This window comes from Gasterosteus aculeatus, chromosome 7 (genome assembly GCF_964276395.1).
Source record: "Gasterosteus aculeatus chromosome 7, fGasAcu3.hap1.1, whole genome shotgun sequence".
NCBI lineage: Eukaryota > Metazoa > Chordata > Actinopteri > Perciformes > Gasterosteidae > Gasterosteus > Gasterosteus aculeatus.
In genome coordinates this window covers 2825101-2847134 of record NC_135694.1, presented here as the reverse complement: position 1 = coordinate 2847134, position 22034 = coordinate 2825101, and the positions used below count along the sequence as shown (strand labels likewise).

The 22034-nt window shown below is 51.4% G+C and overlaps 3 protein-coding genes across 33 annotated transcripts; 2 read left to right on the top strand and 1 right to left on the bottom strand.

Moving 5' to 3' along the window:
• Positions 1-747: 747 nt before the first annotated feature.
• LOC120821885 (uncharacterized) lies at positions 748-4464 on the bottom strand. Of its 3 annotated transcripts, none has more exons than XM_040180955.2 (7): positions 4247-4464; positions 3551-3656; positions 3313-3402; positions 3138-3215; positions 2484-2554; positions 2198-2369; positions 748-2113 (listed from the first exon to the last, which is right to left on the bottom strand). In XM_040180955.2, the coding sequence occupies exons 2-7, from the start codon at positions 3617-3619 to the stop codon at positions 1904-1906; spliced, it is 690 nt and encodes a 229-aa protein (XP_040036889.1). In that variant the 5' UTR covers positions 3620-3656; positions 4247-4464; the 3' UTR covers positions 748-1903. The 3 variants fall into 3 exon arrangements, with proteins under 3 accessions (XP_040036889.1, XP_040036893.1, XP_040036892.1); XM_040180959.2 differs by having other exon boundaries at positions 3551-3653; positions 4247-4459; XM_040180958.2 differs by having other exon boundaries at positions 3551-3703; positions 4247-4417.
• A 1800-nt stretch (positions 4465-6264) lies between these two features.
• On the top strand, positions 6265-9973 carry LOC120822272 (FH1/FH2 domain-containing protein 1). Of its 4 annotated transcripts, none has more exons than XM_040181809.2 (9): positions 6265-7308; positions 7430-7570; positions 7673-7855; positions 8262-8381; positions 8461-8622; positions 8705-8952; positions 9040-9262; positions 9360-9471; positions 9558-9973. In XM_040181809.2, exons 1-9 carry the CDS (start codon positions 6757-6759, stop codon positions 9584-9586), a joined length of 1770 nt encoding a protein of 589 aa, XP_040037743.2. In that variant the 5' UTR covers positions 6265-6756; the 3' UTR covers positions 9587-9973. The 4 variants fall into 4 exon arrangements, with proteins under 4 accessions (XP_040037743.2, XP_077961599.1, XP_077961598.1 ...); XM_078105472.1 differs by having other exon boundaries at positions 6608-7308; positions 9363-9471; positions 9558-9720; XM_078105473.1 differs by lacking the exon at positions 9558-9973 and having other exon boundaries at positions 9360-9550.
• hnrnpcb (heterogeneous nuclear ribonucleoprotein C b) lies at positions 9951-16875 on the top strand. Of its 26 annotated transcripts, none has more exons than XM_078105483.1 (11): positions 9951-10221; positions 11805-11838; positions 12323-12376; positions 13235-13284; positions 13751-13998; positions 14284-14356; positions 14423-14470; positions 14568-14734; positions 14810-14923; positions 15056-15192; positions 15983-16875. In XM_078105483.1, exons 3-11 carry the CDS (start codon positions 12356-12358, stop codon positions 16064-16066), a joined length of 942 nt encoding a protein of 313 aa, XP_077961609.1. In that variant the 5' UTR covers positions 9951-10221; positions 11805-11838; positions 12323-12355; the 3' UTR covers positions 16067-16875. The 26 variants fall into 26 exon arrangements, with proteins under 26 accessions (XP_077961609.1, XP_077961628.1, XP_077961627.1 ...); XM_078105480.1 differs by having other exon boundaries at positions 10172-10315; XM_078105485.1 differs by having other exon boundaries at positions 10177-10315; positions 13766-13998.
• Positions 16876-22034: the final 5159 nt, after the last annotated feature.

The following is a 22034-nucleotide window of genomic DNA, read 5'->3' as shown; positions in this document are numbered from 1 at the left end:
CTTTGAAGTTGAAGCACTGTGAGTGGGTGAGTTGGAAAATGAAACTAGTGGGCAACACACTCCTACCTGAGGACGCAATGACTCTGGTCTTTTCACAGTCGTTCTAATGCGAGGCATCGCACACACACACACACACACAGGTTTTAAACAGGCAGTCAAATGAGTCAGGTTATTATTCAAGAGAGGCAGAAGGTGAATGTATTTAAGTAAATGTGCCACTGAGTTGAATATTTGGCATTTTGAGACATTCTGAAGTACCGCGTGTGATCCGGAGGAGAGCAGACTTCCATCAACAGCCTCGACGCGTCGCTGCAGATGTGCAGATGTTGTTATTCACATCGTCGCCCACAGTGAGCCCTTCGCTCCGGGCAGCAGCTCACGATCTACTTATGAAAAGTCTGCTTAAGTCTCCGATGGTTACCATGGCGACGACGAGAGGAGCGCTAACCTCCCCCTCCTCAGGCCTTCGTCTTCAAGAGCATCCCACGGCGCAGGTACGAGAAGAGGCCGATGCCTCTTCACGTTCTTCTTCTCAAAGGCAGCAGATGAAGCATGAAGGTCTATTGATACCTATTGGTATATTGAGGTCTTTGTGAAGCTGTATGAAGACGTCTTTTACTCTAAAGGACGTCCTCATTCGTCTGTCTGTGCTTAGCATAACGACTGGAAAAAGGGGCAAAGGGCTGTTTGAAGGTAATAAAATCAGCTTAAAGTTGTGACCGTGTGTGTCAACTGCAAAAACAAAGCTTTTCTTCTTGTCAAAATACAATAGTTTTAATGAATCCCGTGAAACACCACAGTGAACACACAGACATTTAGGACAGGCACAAACAGGCTGTTAAGCACAGTTATAAACTCGATTGGGAATGAACATTTACATGGATACGAGCAACTGTGGAACAAAAAAAATCACAACTTTGAAAAAACAGCATCATGTAAAACATACAGTCCAGAAAAAGCCAAAACTTTAATTACAACAGCTTGGAATGAGTGGTGTCAACTTATCTTCTTAAATAATAATTCATAAATACAGATATACCATAAGTATTATTATTCAACATAAAAGTAAACAATTGAGAGAGGTGGTTTAAAGTGTTTAAATTGCTTCAACGAAATTAACTTTCACAAAATGTTTAACTGAAAACACACGAGTGCAGGAAGATGTGGGAGAAGAAGAAGGATCTGCAAGAAGAAAAAGCGCACACGTGCTGCGCTTAGTAAAGCAACAGATGTGCTGCCGGCTCATGAGCTGCATCGCACCTCCTGTGTTGTTGCCTTTGCAACTTGGTCATGCTCTATTTTAAAACCATGACTCCCTGTATTCCAAAGAGAAAAGGCGAGGGGGCCACCGGGTGACGACAGTGCCAAAAGAAATGGGAGACTTCTTTTGACAGCACTGAAGATGCTGCGCTGGGAGCAGAAGTATTGCATAGTTTTAGCGGCGTCACCATTTGCCCCACCGATGGCGTGTTTTTCCCTTTGGTCGGACGTACCGGTGAAGCCCTGAAACCTCCTGCAGATTCCCTCCCGCGGCTCATTAGAATAAGGAGTGAGACGAGTCGAGGGTCTATTTTTACAGGAGGAGGGGGTGAGAAAGCGAGACGGGAGGTGAGATTTTCGCGAGGCAGAAGCGAGCGCTGAGATTCTGAGTCTGTGCAGGGGAACGAATGCATCCGATCCCGTTCCTCTCTGGTTAGAACAAAGCCCCCAAAACATCAGCCAACATCTGTATTTTCTGAGACAAAACTCACCATAAAACGTGGATGGCTTCGTCTATTAAAACATATCTAACTCTCCTCTACGAAGCACCATATCTTTGTGCCGCACTGCATTGTGGGAGTGTGCAGAGCCTTTTTTTTTTCTTTTCGTAATGGCACCACCCTCCTGTAGCAGAAGTGTCGGCTCAAGCGCCGGCCCGCGGCCGGAGGAGGGACACGATAACGATGGCGGCGACGAGGGAGAGCGGCAGCAGCAGGAGGAGGAGGAGGGCGAGCGGGACGGAGGGGGGCGGCGGCCACAAAGACGCCGGGCGCCCGGAGCCTCGGGGGAGCTCCGCCGGCCCCTCGGCGCCGGGCCGCAGGATGACCAGCGGCCTGACCTGCGAGACGCTCTCCTGCGGGACGAAAGGGCGCACATTTGAATCCCGCGTCCGCGCCCGTCGGGGGGGCCCGTCGGCCATGTTGGCAGCCTTTCATACCTCCGGGATGGTCCTGCTGTGCGCCCTGGCGGGGCTCAGCCTGAGGGTCCAGCGGTGCGTCCGGCAGCTCCGCCCGCCGTCGTCCTCGCTCTCGGTGGTGTCTTGGCGCGCGACGCGAGGACGCTTGCGTCTCCGCGAGCTGATTCGCTGGAGGGGACCCGGCTCCTGGAGTCTGAAACCAATCGGGGGCGAGGGAGGAGGGGGGAGGGTGGGGGGCAGGAGGTCAGAGAGAGCGAGAGAGAGAGAGAGAGAGAGTGGCGTGCGCGTACGCGAGTGTTTGACAAACCTGCAATCCGTGTCCTCTATATCGGCGTCCGCGTCGCTCTCCCCCTGAGGGTCGGACACCACGCACTCCTCCTGCGGAGCGATGGATTCAGAATGTGATCACGTGCGCACGCGTGGGCGGGTAAAAACTACAATATCAGAGATTTGGTTGAAGTTGTGACGTTGTTGCCAGAGAAAGGAATCAAAGCTTTTTATAAATACTGCCCCCACATAAGGGGGCTTTGATTTTAAGCGCCTGTGAATCATCAGCGACCTCCACTATTTGCAAACGCGACGCTTGGCATTTGTCTGCGCGCGTGTTCCCGTGCGTCACTCTTCACTCTCGCCGCTATTGTCGCGCGTGGATCCGCTGACACCTCTGACTAATGAGCTCGCGGACGCCTCATCCGCTGGCCGCTTCCGTCTCATTTCTTTTGATAGTAACAACAACAACAAAAAGAACAAATGAGGGAGGCCTGTACCTCAAAATGTTGCAATATTCCTTTAAAAAAACAAAGAAACAATCTTCAGGCCTCCAAGGTTTGTTTGTGACAGGAATATAGATGATGTCATTCTTCTTGGCCTTGGCCAAGATGTAATGAACCATGTTGGTCGCTCGCTCTCCACGTGCGTCAATCTCGAGAAAGCGAAACGAAGGCTCCTGGGTTAAAGTTACCTCTGTGCCGTACCCCTCCGAGTACCGGGTCACCATCACCCTGTTTTTCCCGCAGCGTTCACACAGCAGCGGTGCATCCTGGGAAGAGAAAACAAGGAGGACTGAGCTGCCCGAAGGATCCTGCAGAGCTCACGGAGAGGACGCGCTTTAAAGGGCGTGCTCTTCTCCCGCTCACCATCGAGGGCGCGTGGGCTTCCGAGTAAAGGGTGCAGGGGCCGGCCTCGCACGCGCACGCCGCATCCGCCTCCTCGCCACTCGCTTCCCCCTGAGACGCACAGACGAATGTTAGTCCCGCGTCCCTGTCGTGGTTGGGTCACTGATATTTAAGGTCTGTAAACATGATCGGTCTGCTTGTTTCGCCCTATGGGGATGCCCGGGGTGTGCAGGTGACGGGTGCAAATGAATGACCTCACCCCACAGTCGTTGTCGGACGTCTCTCCGGAGGAAAAGAGGCCGCGGGGGTCAGGTTCCGTCCGCAGCATGACCTCCGACCCGGCTCACGCGCTCCACATAGACCTGCTGCAGCGCACGAACAGCTCGGTAACAGGTCGACACGACGAGTCCAACTCGTTAAAGGCGAGAAAATGTACGATAATCATCTGTGCAGGCGATCCACTAGTGACACGTTGTTGTTTTAACAAACTAAATTCTGTTGTCTCATTTAGTGATTTGAAGCCAAATGAAGGAAGCTCTTGTAATTGGTTCCGTTTTGTAATAACAATAATATCTTGGTAATGACTTTATTTACACATGTTTTATCAATAATACAGGCCTTTTTAAATTAATTTTTTTCAATTAAATTGAATTTCATTCCATTTCTTATTCGGTGGTGAGACGATGCCTTCTTTGCGCAACATCAACAACTGTAACATCTGCTCAGCGGCGTCGGCACGCGCGTTACGTAACGTACGAATGTACGACGCTCAATGTCAGAGCGGGGCAACTTTTCAAAAACGACACGGGGGGGGGGGGGGGGGGTTACATTCAAACACATAAAATCATTATCATTAAACACATAATCATTATTATTAAAATAACTTATTTCCGAGCAATAACAAAATAAAACAGAGTAACCCATTTTATTTTGTTGTTGTTGTTGTTTTTTTTACCTCATGCGCATCCCGTGCCGGAACATGGAGCAAACCGGTGAAAGTGATTATTCAGAGGATGAGCGCGCGGCGACGCTTCTCGTTGTGGCGGCTCGCGCTGCTGTGCGATGTTTGACATTGTGGAAAATCCTCCCGCGTGATGTCCGCCCGAGCGATGACACGCAGCTCCGCGGTCCGGTGCGAAGCGCGCTCACCGGCATGCCGAGTGGACCCGAAGCAAACCGCGGGAGCGCGCAAAGCGGCGGCGGCGGCGACTTCCGTTCGGGGCTTTCGAAATAAAAGGGGGCGTTGAAGGACAGCAAACAGGTGGGGGCTGAAATATGCTGTATACTGTTTGTATACATGTACATATTTGTGTGTATATGTATGTGTATATATACACATACATGTATGTCGTTGTGGCGCAGGGGTTAGAGAAGGTGTCCTGGGAAACACAAGGTTTGTGGTTCGATTCCAGACTGCCCCATGTTCCATGTCAAAGTGTCCCTGAGCAAGACACCTAACCCCTAATTGCTCCCCGGGCAAAAATGTGAAAAAGCCATGGGTTTAAAGTGTAAGTCGCTTTGGATAAAAGCGTCTCCTAAATGACCTGTAATGTAATATATACATACATATTTATATAGATATAGATATGTATTTCTATTTATATAAATATATATATTTATAAATACATATTTATGTATATATATATTTATATATATATTTATTTATATTTATAATAATATAAATATATATTTATATTTATATATATATTTATATATATAAATATATATGCAGTTTAACGTGGCTACAAACAATATATATGCATTTATTCAGGCATTTTTCACAGCACATCCATGTTCATATGTTAAGAGCTTGAATGTTGGATGTAACTGAAAGTCATTTGACCAATAGACAAAAACAGCCCGCGACCCGACCCCGGATAAGCGGTTGAAGATGGATGGATGGACAAAAACAGATCACCATCGTACTAGCGGGGTCCTTTTAACATTTCTATGCCGTTGGGGCTCCAGTCAGGTCAGTGAAATTAAAATCACTTTAATTGAACAGGAGCAAAACCCGAGCTGTGGTTCCAGATGCTCACAACTGGGTGTGATTACGTGTCATTTTCCCCTGATCTTTATCACGTTTAACTACACCACACAGAGAAGCAGCCGTTTGTATACACAACCAGTACCACAAGCACAACAGAAAGTCCCAAGTCAGTTCTATCAAAGGAAATCACCCGGAAATGTCCGTCCCCGTGGGAAATCTCTCAGTTTAGGTTGCTGCGCCACATCCACACTGAAATACCGACCAGCTAAGAGAGTTGAGATGATGTCGCAGTGGATATTCAACTAAAGTGGATTATTATTGGCAAGTAGTCCAGAGAAAACAATGGAGAAAAGAGTAATTCACTCCTAAATCCTTGAAAGGGCTTTAAACCCCACTGGGTAAATAAATGCAATAGTTGAAGCTTTCCTAATAGAGCTCATTCTGGCTTAAATGTCCCAGGGGGCCCGTTCCCGCCTTCAGACAGCAGGGCCACCAGACGAGATAAAGCGTGATTAGGGGCGACCTAATGGTCCGAGGGAGGGGGTCCTCATTACGGCTGCATGTCGACCATTCAAATGACCCCTGTGAACATAACCGTGCACTATGGCACTCCAGACGCTTTCATTTCACCCAGTTAGGCTCTGATGTTTTTGCAATTGCTAAACATCTCCGCATTTATAAAAAGGTTTTTCTCGTGCATCAGTCTGTCTGCTGCACGGTGATCTCTTCAGTACCACGTGTGCATGCGAACACACTGAAATTGTGCGACTCCTGTCGTCGAGGCAGCTCCGATGTGGGACCCTGCGTCTGTGAGTCGTGCTCTGTTTTGCGTTCGAGGGGGAAGAAGTGGGGAGGCAGAGGAGGAGGGGAGGGGCAGATCCTAAGTGGCAGACAGGGGAGTTTGTGTATACACCCGCAGCAATACAAACAGGAGATGCAGGCTCGATAAGGAAATTAAGGGAAAGGGTGCAACTCAAATAAGCAGAGAGCGATGCGCCAACGGACCGATGCACCTCTCTCTCTCTCTCTCCCAGATTTTTACTCTCTCAAACTCCTGCTCGCCGTCATTTACAGAAAGAAAATCAGAGAGAGAGAGAGAGGTGAAAGTCAAGGCATAGCTGCAGAAGCGTCACTTGGATATTCTGGAGTCGCCACCTAAGTTGCACTGGAGTTGATTGCATTTTTCCCCTTGGATCAAAGCATCAGCCTCGTCGTTCTAGCCTCAAAGAAGCAACAACGCTGGGCTATTGACGGGGGTGCGTGGTCACCCACGGGACGTACAGAAGATGGCGATTTGTTCCCAAGTGGTCGAAGAGTGAGGCCTCGAGCACCCACTGTCCCTGAGGAGACCAGACGGAAGAAAGAAAAGGGATCGAGTTCACCCGCCGTGTGGAACAGAAGGACGAGAGGAAATATGCCCTCAGTGTGACCGGATCCAACAGAAGCCCAAGTTCTTATCTACATGAGGGAGAAGGATGCTTCTTCAAGCACAAAGCATAGATTATAACCCGTTGAGTCAGGGCAACGGGGCCGAGTATCGAAAGAACTTCGGGGGCCGCTCTGCCGGTGCAATGACGGAGCCGGACGGAGCCGAGGACGCCCCCCCGACTTGGGCGTTCGACCGGTCGTTCCGGAAGCCGGCGTCGCGTCTCTGCCTCAACGCTTTGGATTTCTCAGACCTCTGGGACGAGGAGGACGGCGATGAGGACGAGGGCGCCGTCCCGACCAGCGAACCGCCGGCTCCTCCCGGAGCCCCTCCGGCGCCCCCTCCTCTTCCTCCGCCCACGACGCCCGCCCCACCTCTGCCCTCCGCCTCCCGGAGGGGCGAGGAGAGCATCAAATGCCACACCTTGAGGCTCCACTGGAGAGAGCTGCAGAGTTTGGCTCCCCTTCCCAGAATGACGCGCTTCGGGACTCGGACGATTTGGGAGACGCTCGAGCCCGTCCACCTGGACACTGACCGGCTGGAGCACCTGTTTAAATCTAAGGGCAGTAGCAGCAGTTTTAACGTGGCTTCTGGGAGGCAGGTAAGGCCCAATCCGTCTCGACCCCCATCCAGATGTGTGTTCCTTTACAAATCTGATGTTGTGCGATCTTCAGTCGGTCATTGCAACCGCGCCTCACGTCCTCCTCTTCATCCCGCTGCAGAAGCAGCCGTTGGTCTCGGTGCTGGGGATGAAGAGGAGTAACATCATCACCATCGCCCTGAGCAGCCTGCCCCCTCCCCGCCTCCTCCCCCCGGCTATCTACAGCATGGACAGCAGTGTGCTGGACAGAGAGGACGTTCAGGTACAGCAGAGGTCGTGAGATAATAAGCCTTGCCATTTACCTGGACTGCAAAGTTTTTTCAATCGAGGATCATCTCTTTCCACATTTCCTTCCGAAAAACAGCGGCTCAAAGCGCTGGTCCCGACGGAGGAGGAGCTGAGGCTGATCGAGGAGGCCAAGGCCCAGGACCCCCACTCACCTCTGGCCCCCGCAGAGCTCTGCCTGCTCACCTTGGGGGGAATCCCACATCTGACCTCCAGGCTGCAGCTGTGGGCCTTCGCTCTGGACTACGATTCCCTGGAGCGGGTAAGTGAAAGTGTGCCATGGAGACTTTCACATTTTGATTCGGTTAAGACGGGCTGTCTGTTTTGTTACGATTTAGACTTGTTCGGGAGCCACAGGTGGATCGTAGAAGTTTTTATTCTGCAGTCTGCTTTTGAGCCACGTGAGAGAACCTGAACATTCATATTGTCAACTTAAAACATTACATAGGGTCGATTATACACTCAAATTCCTTCTTCCTGCGAGGTGTAGAGAAGGACTATTGTGAAAATCATGGTTTTCTGCTGCATTTCCATGAGAAAATAAAAACCCCAGGCAGTTACCTCCACAAGATTGATGCAGTACCACGATGACTCACGGCAAAACTTATCACCCAGTAAAAGTAGCGCATGGATTTGATGTCTCACCGCATCGTCCTTCCTGGCGACAGGAAATCGCCGAGCCCCTCTTCCATCTGAAGTTGGCCATGAAGCAGCTCGCGGCCAGCCAGACCTTCAGGTGTATCCTAGCGACCGTGTTGGCGATCGGCAACTTTCTCAATGGATGCAAGGTGAGGGATCCAGACCTTCAAGAGTGTTTCACTTCTACTTTTCTTCCCAACTAAACTCTCTCCCTTTGCAAACGTCCAGGCCCGGGGCTTTGAGCTGAGTTACCTGGGGAAGCTGTCCCAGGTGAGGGACACGCACACCCGCCAGCCGCTGCTGCTCCACGTCTGCGCGCTGCTGCTGCAGCTCTACCCGCAGTCCACCGACCTCCACTCCGACATCGCTGCCGTCGCAAAGGCCGGCAAGGTGCGTAGCGGACGAAACCAACCGTGAAGATCAGCTGTAAAGATCAAAGAAAGAGTCACACCGCCCCCTCTGTACCCTCTAGTTTGACTTCTCCCTGGTCCGGTCCAACCTCACCCAGCTGGAGGCCCTGTGCAAAGCATCATGGGAGCAGCTCAAGAGTTTGGACAAGGCAGAGGAGAAGAGGAGAGGGGGGAGGGTTGACAAGAGGAGAGGAGGAGGTGGACGAGATGCCACGGAGGGCTCGCTCCGTCAACGTCTGCCGCAGATTTTGAAAGAGTGCGAGGAGCGGCTGAAGGTCCTGAGAGCCGTCCATCGGCGCGTCATCAACAGGTGTGCACGGTCTATTTCCGGCTCCTTGATGTGGTGCTTCAAGTTCTTCTTATTGCCGTCATGCTTAAGCTTAACTGGGTCCTCCAGGTTCCACTCTTTCCTCCTGTTCCTCGGCTACTCCCGAGCTATGGTGAGGGACACCAAAGCAGAGGACTTCTGCAAAACCATCAGCGACTTTTCCCTGGAGTACAGGACCACGAGGCAGGCCTTCCTCCTGCAGCGGGATAGGGAGCGACGGAAGGGCGCAGCGGAGAGCCCGGGAGCCGAGGCGCCCGTCGGCCGGAGGAAACGCCAACAAACTCCAACACAGGTTGCTGCTCCTTGAGATCTCGGGTGCCTTCGAAAGGTGGAGCGCCGCTCTGGAAAACAAACAAACAACGATCCGTTGTTTTTTGTTGTCGTTCCAGCAGGAGGACGGGGAGCAGCGCAGGCTGGAGGAGGTGCTGAGGACAGTCGAGTCCGACCCGAGGCTGGACGCCACGCTGCCCCGAGCTCGCAGGAGGATGGCCGACATCACAGGTGCTCCGCGCACCTGTTTCCTTTCTCTTTCTGTCCACGACGTGTCATGCTGAGTCCACATTTACACTCATACGTTTGTTCCTCAGGGGCCTTCTCCCGGAAAATAAGACGGTGACCCTGCTGACGTACTTTCAAAGGCCACTGGTGTGATAGAGTTTTCTTTGTTGTTGTTGTTATTTATGACAGATGTTGTTAAAAGAGACAAAAGAAAATGGACAGGTGCATGACATCTCCCGGTTTTTCATTCATATCTTTATGTAGTTGTTTTTTTTAGCATATCAAAACTACTACAAATGTATATGCCTTTCATTGTAAATTAAAGTGAACTAAAATAAAAATGATATATAAATTAAATACTTTATTTTGTATATAATTTTGTGTGGTATTCCACGTTGTTACATTTTATAAATAAAATGTGTCACTTTGTAGCAAATTGACACATTTAGTGTGATCAGGTTGCATCATTATGTGTTTTACAGATAATAAAACAATGCAGACGGTGAATGCGTGGGCGGTCTTTAAGCCAACATGTTACTAGTTGGTGTCGGTTGACCCAATCGAGTGCAACAGTCTGGGTGTGTCGTCACCCGTGAGCGGGAGTGACGGGCGCCCCCGTCCAATCCGTGAAGAGCACAGCGACGCCGGCGAACGTTGGATTGTCCAATCGGGCGCCGTGACGCGGCAGTGGGCGTCACCCTTCTTCCGCCGCGCGGGTGGGAGTCGACGCCATTTCGTGTCCACCGTTTCAAGGTGATACAATCCGCCTGCAGAGCCGTTAACGGATCTTTACCTGCGCAAGTAATAACAGCGTTGAATTTTACTCATTTTTAGTGTTAAGCTCCTGGTGAGTATTTTTAACCGAGAGATTTTTCCCCCCCCTATATTTTTTATTTTTATTTTTTTTCGACTTTGAAACCTCTTTGGGACTCTTTTTGTTTTTGTTTTCATTTTTAATGCATTTTTTTCCCGGCTGGTATTCCCGAGACTGTGTGTGGCTTTAGTGGCGTACATTTTGTGTTTGCGTTATTCGAGCTGCGCAGATACGAGTGTGTGAAGTCTCCCCCCCCCCCCCCCCCCCCCCCCCCTCCTCCATCGGCCCCCCTCCTTCCGCAACATGATTTTTATAAGACATTTATTTAAACAAAGACCCCCCGTTTCCGCCCTCGTCGTGTGTCTGATTCGTGGTGGTGTTTTCGGGGGGGGAGAAAGGTGGAAGGCGGTGCCCGTGTTTTCGGCCCTTTCCCCGGTGGACGTGTTTTTAAAAAGACGCTTTTCGGGTCTCGCGCGGCGCTTTCACGGTCGTTTCAAATTGACTCCTAAAGACGTGCTTCTCCCCCTTTTGGGATTTGGGCAGAGCTCCTGTGTGTGTGTGTGTGTCTGTCTGTGCGTGTGTGGGTTTTTGTTTTTTTTTCTGCCGCGAATTTTTCAGGATTTTTTTTTTCTTCCCTCAATGACGGCTGGGGCGTTTTTATTCTCTTTTTCTTTTTTTAATGAACATTAACTCCAGGGAATGCTGTAGCATTGGGGTGACAGACTGGGGGCATTTGGTAATTCTGTTGTAATCATAAAAAGTGAGTGAGGGGCAATAATCTGTAGGCCTGCACCTTTTTAATTCCTCTTTTATAGCTGTAGATTAGCTGTCTACAAGCATGTGACGAGCAACAGAGTTGTATTGTGGGAAGTCAAGAACGTTTTGCCCCGCCCCCCAATATTTGCCCCGCCCCTCATATTTGCCCCGCCCCCAAGTGTGTCCTCTGTAAGCGTCCTTGAGCACTAGTCCCCCGGCCTCTAGGGGCGCTGTCCCGTAGCCGTCCCTTTTAATCCTTTAACAATGTCCGTAGCAGTCTGGGCAGGTTATTGTTGCAGCAAACCGTCATTTTGTGGATTTTTATTTTTAAATTCATTCACTGTTTTCATGCATGGCCTTTTTTAATTTATCTGCAGAAGTAGAAGTGTTTGAAGCCATTGAAAAAAAGTGTGGGAAAGATGAATTTTGGTTTTCATCAAATGATAACCAGGTATTTTATATCAATGTATATAATTTAAATAGAAAATTAGAAAGATTTTTCAGCGAAAATTTTAATATCCAGTTCACAATGACATGATAAAGGTGTGAATATTATGTGAGTTTGATTTAGTTAATGGGTTTTGTTTAATCCTAAGCATTTTGTTTGAACAAATTCAAAGTGAAGATGTGTCATTAAGAGCATTATTATTGGACTTTTTAAAAAAAATAAATACTTATTTCCCTCCCAGTTTGTCTTCCATACTTGTGAAAACAAATAGTTCAAACTCATTTTTCTAATATTCCGTTTTTGTTTCCCCCTGTTTAGTTTTTGAAGCCACTTTTTTGAACGGCGGCAAATCGTAAGTTGGTCTCAACCTTTTTTTGAGTTTATTTTTCACCTCAACTTGCATCTTTTTTTTTTTTTTTTTCTTTTTTTAAATTCCACTTCTGTCTTCACCCCTCTGTGATTCAGCCCATTTCCCCCCTCTTGGATTTCCTAGAGCAAGTAGCATGTAGTGTTTTTACCCATTTTCTTTTTTTTTGTGCTGTTAAAAGTAGATCGACTGTGTGACACTGCAGCCCCTTTTTTTTTTTTTTTTCACATGAGCTTTTCCCCACATGTTCCCAGTTCCTGACAATCCAATGCATAATGTTAGCTGTTGATTATAAGAGCCCCTCTGTAGCTGAATAACACTCAACTCCTCCCTGCGTCCAGTCCTGGGATTAAGTACTGGAGCCGCTAAAGGCAAAAATAACCGCTGCCGTTGCTTTGTAATTGTGTCTTCTTTGTCTTTTGAGTGCATGCCATTTGATGGAGTCAAATCTGGTCTATTACCCACACAGAAAAACAGATACCTGCTCTTGATAATAACAATTATGTCACCATTATCGCCGAAAGTAAGTCTGAACCCATTCAAATACGCATGCATACTGAGTACCATGAGTTACTAACGTCCTCTGTGATCACCAGTGATGATGTGTCTGATTTAAATGTGTTCAGTGGAAGCAGGACGTTTTCTTCCACTTAGCTCAAGCGAGATTTTTTCTTTTTTAGTTTTGAATCTATGAGCCACGTGCACACAAACCACACGCACGGCTCAGTGTAAAAAAAAGTGCTTTCCATTCTGTCTTTTGTCTCTTGAGCATCGGAGCCGCGGTGGCGGCGTCCCTCCCAGTCAAAGCACAAACATTCACATAACTGATCCGCAGCCAGTCGACGCCACGCCGAAAAGCCCAAATGAGGCCCGCTAGAATAAAGCAATAAAGCACCGGCTGTGTTCTGTGGGTCATCAGGTTTGTGGCCTTTTGTTCTCTGGTCGGAGGTCAGATTCCCGCCGCCGAATTGATGGATCTAGATCTACGTAGACGGAGATCTATGGAAGCCGCCCACACGCAGGGGAAGTGTAGCATTGTGAGCTTCAGCACGGTGGTGTTCTCGCTGCAGGGGGGGGGGGGGGGGCATGGAGCGTTTTATCTTCTGCATCTTCTGTAGAATAAGGAAGTTGCCAGTTTTATACTTTCATATCCTGCTTTCTCGTAACAAACAACCATTTGTCCCACAGGTTTTTCTGTAATTAAAACAACCTCATATCCACCAGCCCTTCTTCCCTTTTAAGGTCCTCTCGGCTTTTGCCAAAAAAACACAAGAAAACCCATTGATTTTTTTTGATTTTTTGGGGGGGGGGAGGAGGTGTCGTAGACGTCCCGCAGTCGTCGTGTCTCATAGCTCCTCGACAACCCTCTTCTCTCCAACAGACTCAGGCAGGCAGGCAGACCTCCATCGACCTGAGCACAGACATGATGGAGTGAGTTGTGGCTGCTTCTATTACTGCTGTCCTCTCGTAGAGCCTCCTGCTTCCCTCTGCCGTAGCGCACACACACACACACACACACACACGAGCTAGTGTGCGTGAGATGTAACCCTCCGTGGTGTTGGACGTACACGGTAGCACCTGCCATCTATTTCTATCAGTAAATGAGCTTATAATAAAGTGCTGAAGTAGAGATGGAGGAGATGAACAATGATTCACCTGCAGAAATGGGAGGAATTATTTTACAGTTCAATAAATTGAAGAAAATTGGTTATAATAATAACCTCTCACAGCCTGCCTCACATTGACCACGGCGCAGAGATCATCTACAAGCTCTAGTGGGAGGAAACAAAAAAAAAACAATCTCATGTCTCCTTTCCTCTCTCCTTCCACCCCTCCTCCATGTCGTCCTCCTCCATGTCCTCCTCCTCACCCCCCTCCCCCCCTCGTTGTGGGGCAGCCCGATGGCCAGCAGCAACGTGACCAACAAGACGGACCCGCGCTCCCTCAACTCCCGCGTCTTCATCGGCAACCTCAACACCCTGCTGGTCACCAAGGCCGACGTGGAGGCCATCTTCGCCAAGTACGGCAAGATCGTGGGCTGCTCCGTCCACAAGGGCTACGCCTTCGTGCAGTTCGCCAACGAGAGGAACGCCCGCAACGCCGTGGTCAGCGAGGACGGCCGCATGATCGTGGGACAGGTGCTGGGTGAGAAGTCACATTTAATTAATGGCAGCTCGGTTTAATTTGAGCAGCTCAGCTCTCGGCTTCCTGCCGCCGCCGTCGGTGTTGTTAGCGACACCTGCGCCCAGACGAAATGTACAAAAGGCCGTATTTTCACGACAGCTCTCACGTCACTGTTTCTCTCGCCCGTCTGAGGCTAAAATGGACTTGAAAGGCTTAAAGCCTGCGATGGCCCTTCAAAATAAGAGCGCAAATGATCAATCCCCATCCGCGCCTCCTCCTCGACGCTTGTGCTTCTGCTTCCTTTAGACATCAACCTGGCAGGAGAGCCGAAGCCCCACCGATCGAAGACGGCGAAGCGCTCCGCGGGCGACATGTACAGGTGTGTGTGTGTGCGTGTGTGTGTCAGAGACGAGTGCTGTGGTTAATCGTCGTCTCCCCCCTACAGTCCGTCTGTGGATCTGGAGTATGACTTCCAGAGAGATTACTACGACAGGTGAGCGCCGTGGTTTTTTACACCCGCATTGATGTATCAAACCGGGTCTGAAGTTCTTCGATGACACCACTCATGCGACGGGGGACACGTCTTTCAGGATGTACTCCTACCAGTCCCGCGTGCCCCCTCCCCCTCCTCCCCCGCTGTCCCGCGCCGCCGTCCCCTCCAAGCGCCCGAGGGTCAGCGTGAGCGGTGGGGGCAGCCGACGGACCAAGACCAGCTTCTCCTCGTCCTCCAAGACGAGTCAGCGGACGTCCCGCTCCAGTACGTGTCCCCGTGTTGTCTGTCCGCGCCGCCGCCGCCGTAAATGACGCCGCTTCTCCCCCCCCCCCCTCACAGTGAAGGCGGGCGATCTGCAGACCATCAAGAGGGAGCTCACGCAGATCAAGCACAAGGTGGACTACCTGCTGGAGAGCCTGGAGCGCATGGACAAGGACCACGGCAAGAAGTCAGGTGGGGCCTCAACGGGTGGATGGAAACGGAGGTTTACGCACCAGCGTGAGAGACGCAGAGTGAAGTAAAAACAAACAGAAGATGCCGGCGGTCTCGTTGCGGAGCTTCATTCATCTCGATCTGCTTCCTCAGACATGAAGGGCTGCAAACAGGAACCAGGCGAGGTCTCCCCCCTCCACTCCTCCACCTCCAGCAAGAAGTGCGACGGCATGAAACGGGGCATGAACGACTCCGACGACGAGGGGGATCTGCTGGACGATGACGACGAGGTGAGGAGGAGGAGGCGGGTGGAGGAGGAGGCGGGTGGGTGGAGGAGGAGGCGGGTGAGTGGATGAGGAGGGCGGGTGGGTGGTGAAGGAGGCGGGTGGGTGGAGGAGGAGGAGGCGGGTGGGAGAAGGAGGAGGAGGGGTGGGCGGGTGGTGGAGGCGGGTGGGTGGAGGAAGAAGAGGAGGCGGATGCAAAGACCTCCCGCCAGATGAAGGAAGGGTTGTTTCTCCGTCCCTGGGGAGGCAGGTGGTGGAGGGGGAGGAGGCGGGTGGAGGAGGAGGAAGTGGGTGGGTGGAGGAGGCGGCAGGCGGGTGGCGGAGGAGGCGGGCGGGTGGAAGAAGAAGAGGAGGCGGGTGGGAGGAGGAGGAGGCGGGTGGGAGGAGGAGGAGGCGGGTGGGTGGAGGAGGCGGGTGAGTGGAGGAGGAGGAGGCAGGTGGGTGGAGGAGGCGGGTGAGTGGAGGAGGAGGAGGCAGGTGGGTGGAGGAGGTGGGTGGGTGGAGGAGGCGGTGGGCGGGTGGAGGAGGCGGGTGGGTGGAGGAAGAAGAGGAGGCGGGTGGGAGGAGGAGGCGGGTGGGTGGAGGAAGAAGAGGAGGCAGGTGGGTGGAGGAGGAGGCGGTTGGGTGGAGGAAGAAGAGGAGGCAGGTGGGTGGAGGAGGAGGCGGGTGGGTGGAGGAGGAGGAGGCAGGTGGGTGGAGGAGAAGGAGGAGGCGGTGGGTGGGTGGAGGAGAAGGAGGAGGCGGTGCAAAGACCTCCCCCCAGATGAAGGAAGTGTCGTTTCTCTCTCCTGTGCAGATGAAGAGCAGAGGCAGAGACGACGATGACGAGCACGAGGAAGGAGAGGACGACGGAGACAGCGGCGACGGAGACGAGTCCTAAGCGCCACACAGACAGACACACACACCGTACACAAGTTGTGTATGATACATACACATATATGTGCTGACGCGAGTGGACGTTGATGGCGTGTTCAGCGTATCGTAGCTCCGGCTCCTCACACACTGAATACGTCAACTTGTACCTTCTGGATTTTCCAATGTTCCTTTTAAGTTGCTTTTTTTTTCGCTGACGTATTCTACTTGACTTCTTTTTCTTAAATATTTCTGCTATTGGATAAATGCAAACTCTTTATTTAGACAAAAGTAAGTTGAATGGAGGAAAGTGTAACCTTGTATAACCTTTTTATATTGAACTGTGGGCTCTGAGTCACTCCGACACACTAAGAGGAAACGGCTTTTTTGTTGGTGTGTTTACTTTATTTTAAATATCGATCAACTTACCACTTTTGTGGAAGCTGAAATTAACAAAGGAAGAATAAAAACATGCTGCGGTTTGAATCCTAGGCTCGGGACAAACATACCAGACGTGGTAGCGCAGTTTGATTTTTAATATATTCCCCATCCAGCTGCTGCACATCTGCCTCCCGGCCAGCAGGCGGCAGTGCAGCATTACAGCCTCGCCGCTCCCCTCCTGGTTTACAGACGAGCAGAACCTCACGACCAAACCTCCTTCGCTCTGACCGTAGTTCTGTCCGTAGAAAAGCGCCTCTTCACCGGCTCCTCCGCCTTCGTCCGGATCCGCTTTATTTTTTTTCATTGAACTGCTGAAAGCGAATAAACACGTTTTTCCACGCAGGAACCCTTCTGAGAAAAAATGACGAGCTGTGCAATAAAACGAGTGATTAAAAATTGTGTATTTGGTGGCGGCGACGCCCAAAATAGAAGGTTTCAAAGTGGCTTCTCAGACCAAACACGCACAAAACTACTTTTAAAGTTATTTCAAGGGAGTCGGTCGTTCTTATTCAGATTATTCTGATTGCTCACATGTCCCGTAATGCGAAAATAAGCTGTTTATGTTTGTAGTGTAAGTGATGCAAAGGAGCTTAACATTCAGTTGTGTTCTATTGAGTCCAGCCAGACATGGGACGGGCAAATCAACAAAATAAATCTATATTTAGAAAATCGGCTTGTTCATAAGACACGATGGATCTTCCTCATTAACGCGCATGAAGGCCGCGGCCTCGTGGCCCTCAGGGAACGAGGGACGGAACCGCGTTTGTTCTCAGTGAGCCGGCGTGATGGCGAGAGGACGGGTGATGGATGAGCGAGCCGCAGAAGGCCGGAGACCGACGGGAGGCACGAGGGGGGACGGAGGACGTCTTCTGAGCAGCGTCGGCCGTCTTCGCCCAGAAGCTTCGGAGGACGGGCGATGATTTGTTTTAAAGGGGTGTTTTAAGCTACTCGATGTGATTAGAAATGAACAAACACGTGTGTAAAGCTGAAATGCAGGACACTTTGTACCAAACTATTCCTTTCAACGTGAAGCCATCAAACGCAGACGCAGGGACGTGCAGAGCGGACGCGTCTCCTTTTCTCCTCGCGGTGACTCCGTGAAGCTGCTTCAACGCGACCTGCGTGACACTTTGTCGCTCTGTGGGCGTCTGGTGAGTCACTCGGGAGACGGGAGGACTTCGGGGCCCCTGCGGCTCTCATGACTAGTACATGTGAAAAGGAACGGAAGCGAGGATGTGGGGGGGGGGGGGGGGGGGGGGGAGGGTGGGGGGAGATTAAAGGGAAGAGCTGCTCAGAGGTCCAAAGAGAGACACCTTTAAAGTCATCTGAAGAGCGAGCGAAAGGAGCGCTCCTCTTCGTCGGGTTCATTCTGTTTGGGGCTGCTTGATTTAGCAGGAAGGAAGCAGAGCGCCAGACTGTGACAGAGTGTGTGTGTGTGTGTGTGTGTGTGTGTGTGTGTGTGTGTGTGTGGTGCGCGGGTTGTCCTGTCACTACCGCTGGCCGGCGTGAATTTAAATGAGCGTGGACGTGGGACACACAGCGGGCGAGGAGGAGGAGGAGAAGCAGGAGCCGTTGATCCGCTTGGGTTCTTCCTCGCCGCGCAACCTGTGAACGTCTCTCTCGTCCTCCCCCTCGTCTCCCCCCTCGTCTCCCCTCTTTCCCTCAAACGTTCCCTTTTAAATCCTGCATGCAAAGTGACGGCTGTTTCTGTTTGCTGAGCGGGTAAATGAGAAGGTTCATAATGTCTTCTTGGACACTTGATTACTTTATTAATGTAAAGCTCCCCGATGAAAATGAGCATCTATAACTTTAGCGCCGTTTCTCTTATTTAAGTGATGAATGACTGGTTCCCCATAGACACGTCCCGATTAAATCCCTCATGACCTTACGTCCATTAGCTTGTTTGTCTTAAATCTTTTTGGTTCCTTGGCATCTCCTTCGTTACCTGATGAGATCGATTCTCTAAATACGGTCTGGACGGCGTTTAAAAAGACCCAGAGGCTCCTGTCGGCACCGCTCATCGCTCGCTAGCTGCAGATAAACAGTCCGAGGGCGTCGAATCTGTCACAACGGGAGGCCCAGCAGGAAGAGGCCGAAGGGTTTGTCGGCGCGAAAGTCGGCACGATGGAAAACGCCGGTTCACCTCCGTCCGTTCTCATTCAACACCGGCTTTATTATCAGTTAGACACCAAACATATCAGTCAAATATAGGCTGAGAAAGAGTTTGTACCCGCACGCCGACCCGCCCAGAGTTCATGGGGCTTCTCTCTCTCGTCTGTATGTTTTAAAAATCACACGGCAACCAGATATTGTAGCAGTCAAGCTCTGGTCCCACAGAGACTTCCTGTCCATATGGTGGAAGCCTGTCCTCCCGTTTTGTCACTTTGTCTCTGGGCCATGCGCGGCTTTCCAGCGCATATGAATATTCACCAGCAGAGCCGCAGGAAAATGGGTTACTGGGGACGGGCGGCGCTTGGGGTCTGTATGACGGGGGGGGGGGGGGGGGGGGGGACGGGGGACGAATGAAGGAGTGAAACGGAGGCGAGGAGCAAGGAGACGCGCGAGAGAGACAAAGGGAAGAAAGAGAGCGAGGCGGCGGTGACGTCGCGGCCGCTCTAAGTAGGTCAGGTACGACGTCGTGACGTCACGTACGCTGGAGACCCCCCCCCCTCCCCCCCCTTTCCACTGGAAAACAAAACTGCAGCCCCCCCCCCCCCCCCATTTTTTTTCTGCAGCTGCCTCAACTCACAGACGCACACAAACACATGAACACAACCCAGCTGCTGTGAAGGCCGACGTCGACGGACACAGAGGACTACTGTGATCCCTGAGGAGATGCAGCAGCTTTAACCCCCCCCCCCCTCAAAAACAACCAGGTCTCCCCAAAGTCTCTCTTTGGGGGCAGAGAGAGGGTCTTTGTCGTTGCAGACCCCTTGGAGGAAGCTGAGGCGGCGGCGGCGGGTATTAAACGTGAGAGGAATGTGGAGGAGGAGAACCCAGAGTAACTTTACGGCCGCGGAGAGACGAGGACGAGCGGACGCACGGGATCGGTCGGCGCTCTGAAAAGGGTGTCAAGTTGCACCCGGGTTGCCCCCACGAAGCAGCTAAAGCGTTCGCGGCCACTGCGTCCGCACGTGCCAGTGGCCGATTCTTCCGCTTCTGACGCAGTTTGACACTCGCGGCCGAGCGAGTCGCGCCCCGGCGGCGAGAGGGGCCCGTAACTTCCGCTCAGGCATCTCATTGCGGATCCTGCAGAGCAACACTGCCCCAATGATGAGAGACAAAGCACGGTTCTGATTGGCCCACTATCGGCGTGTGCACGACCTTCTTTCATGCCAAAATTCCCTCCTCCTTCTGTTTGAGCTAAAAGGTGCAAAGAGCATTTTAGTTACTACTGAAAAAACTCCTAATAAGTTGTCTTTTGGCAAAGCTCGAGGTATTTTTATTAACATAAAGATGCATAAAGTTGATTATTATTAACATTTATCAAATCCTCTCTGCAGAACCAAGCATGGCCTGACCGTGTGTACGCGGTGCTATCCTTCAATCAGCATAAGAGAGTGTGTGTGTGTGTGTGTGTGTGTGTGCAGAGGGCGGGCGGGTTCCCGGGGGTCGACTGCAGTGATTCAACGCGGCGTCGACCTCTGAGGATCGCCAGCGAGCGACCGGAGCCTCGGCACATTATCCGGCCCGACTTCAGGCCGCGGCGAGGAAGCGGAGGAGACGAGGAGACGAGGAGACGAGCGGGCGGATCAAAGCGAGTTCACTCACAAAGAGCGGCGTGCAACGCAACAACGGGAGGACAACAAAGACAACCCAGGGGCTGCAGAGGACGGGGGAGTCTCAAAGGTCCGGCCTTTTAAGACTTTTAGGGCGCCGAACACGCATTGATGCAGACATTTGATTGGGCCGCTTAAACTCCAGAGGATCAGTGATGGAGAAGAGAATGTGAACTATTTCAAAGTAATTGAATCAATCTTACGTCTTCGAGTCTTCAGCGGTTAACGCCACGTTGGACGCGGAGGAACCCGAAGGGGGGGCCAACGCGGACGGAGGTGAAGAAGACTGAAGGAGATTAGGAATCCGCGTTTAAACAAGAGGCAAGAGATTCACCGCGGGGACGGACGCGTCTGGAAGAGAACCTGAGGCGATCGCAGCAGAGCAGAGCTGGACAGCTCTGATTGGCCCGTCTGTTTTGGAGGGCGGGACTTGGCGGCCTGGCGTTTTGGTTCTCTAGCCCGCACTCCGGGGGCGGCTGTAATTAGCAGCAAAAAAAAAAAAGAGAGTCAAAAGTAATTACTATTATTAACACCTGAGCCGGGTGTGAAGAGGGTCTCACGAGAGGGACGGAGCGGCAAACGAGGTGATAAAACTCGGCTCGTGCCGATGCAATCTCAGTTCTGACGTCTTTTATTTACACCTCGCAGGCCCACGTTGGATTCAGCGTTTTGCATTTACGGATAGAAACGTCGCAGGCGCTCGGCTGCTTGTCACAGTTGCACGTGTCGGAGCCCCGCCCCCTTTCGCGTCCCCTCTTGGGATGGCGCTCGGATGTCACGGGCCTCGACGGGCTGTTGCTGCGTTGGTAAAAGGAAACGGAGGTCGTGACCTCTGACCCCCACGGGACGGAGGCAAGTCACATATCGAAGAACAAACCGATGCGTTGCCACAACAAAGAAAAAAAAAAACGCTTATTGCCCAATCTGGTGGAAACTTTGAAGCTGGTTTTAAAAGTTAACCACGCCCATCCGTGATGTCACTGGGTCCCACACTGCACATCACCAAGGGGGGGAGTTACGGTTAAGGTTAAGTTGCTCTTTTCAAGAGGAAAATCAGGTTTCACATCTGGTTTTAGCCTCCTGAGGTAAAACCACATCCAACGTTGACCTCAACAAAACAATCCAACCATGTTGTATTTTTCGAAAGCTAAAGCTACGCACACCGCGAACCACATGCAGGTGATTTTCAAGCAGAAAAACAACGGCGTTGTCATTTAAGGAAATCCCTTTACACGATGTAGCACGCAAATGGGCAAAGGCCGCGCTTGTTGCTATGACTACGAGAGGAGCTAAATGTGAGCGGTCGGGCCTCCGGTACACAGCCGGCGGGTCGAGGTGAGAAATGGCCGCCGACACACGACTCACGCTGTTGATTTGGACCCAATTCACAGCCGGCAAACTAACGTCCCCCAGAAAACCTTCGTTAGAAACAGAGGTGGAAACTTGTCAACAGTTCTCTTTCGTACACGCAGGTCTCATCCCACTTTAGCTCGGGTGCTCCCGGGCTCAGGCTCGAATGTCCTTTCGCTTTGGGCCGAAGTGGGGGAATCAAGTCGGGGCCTTGGACGAATCAAGATGACGACCACAGCGTGCCCCTTTGGATGACATCGCTTCCTTTATCAGTATGTCTATTATTTTAGTGTGCGGTCTACTTTTAAGAAACGACGTCTTGACCCACAGGAACTTCCTCTGTTTCCGCTTATTCGACACATTTTTAATCCCAAAACACGAAAGCGTTACGATGGAACATCGCGTCGAATTCCCAGTGCGCTCACG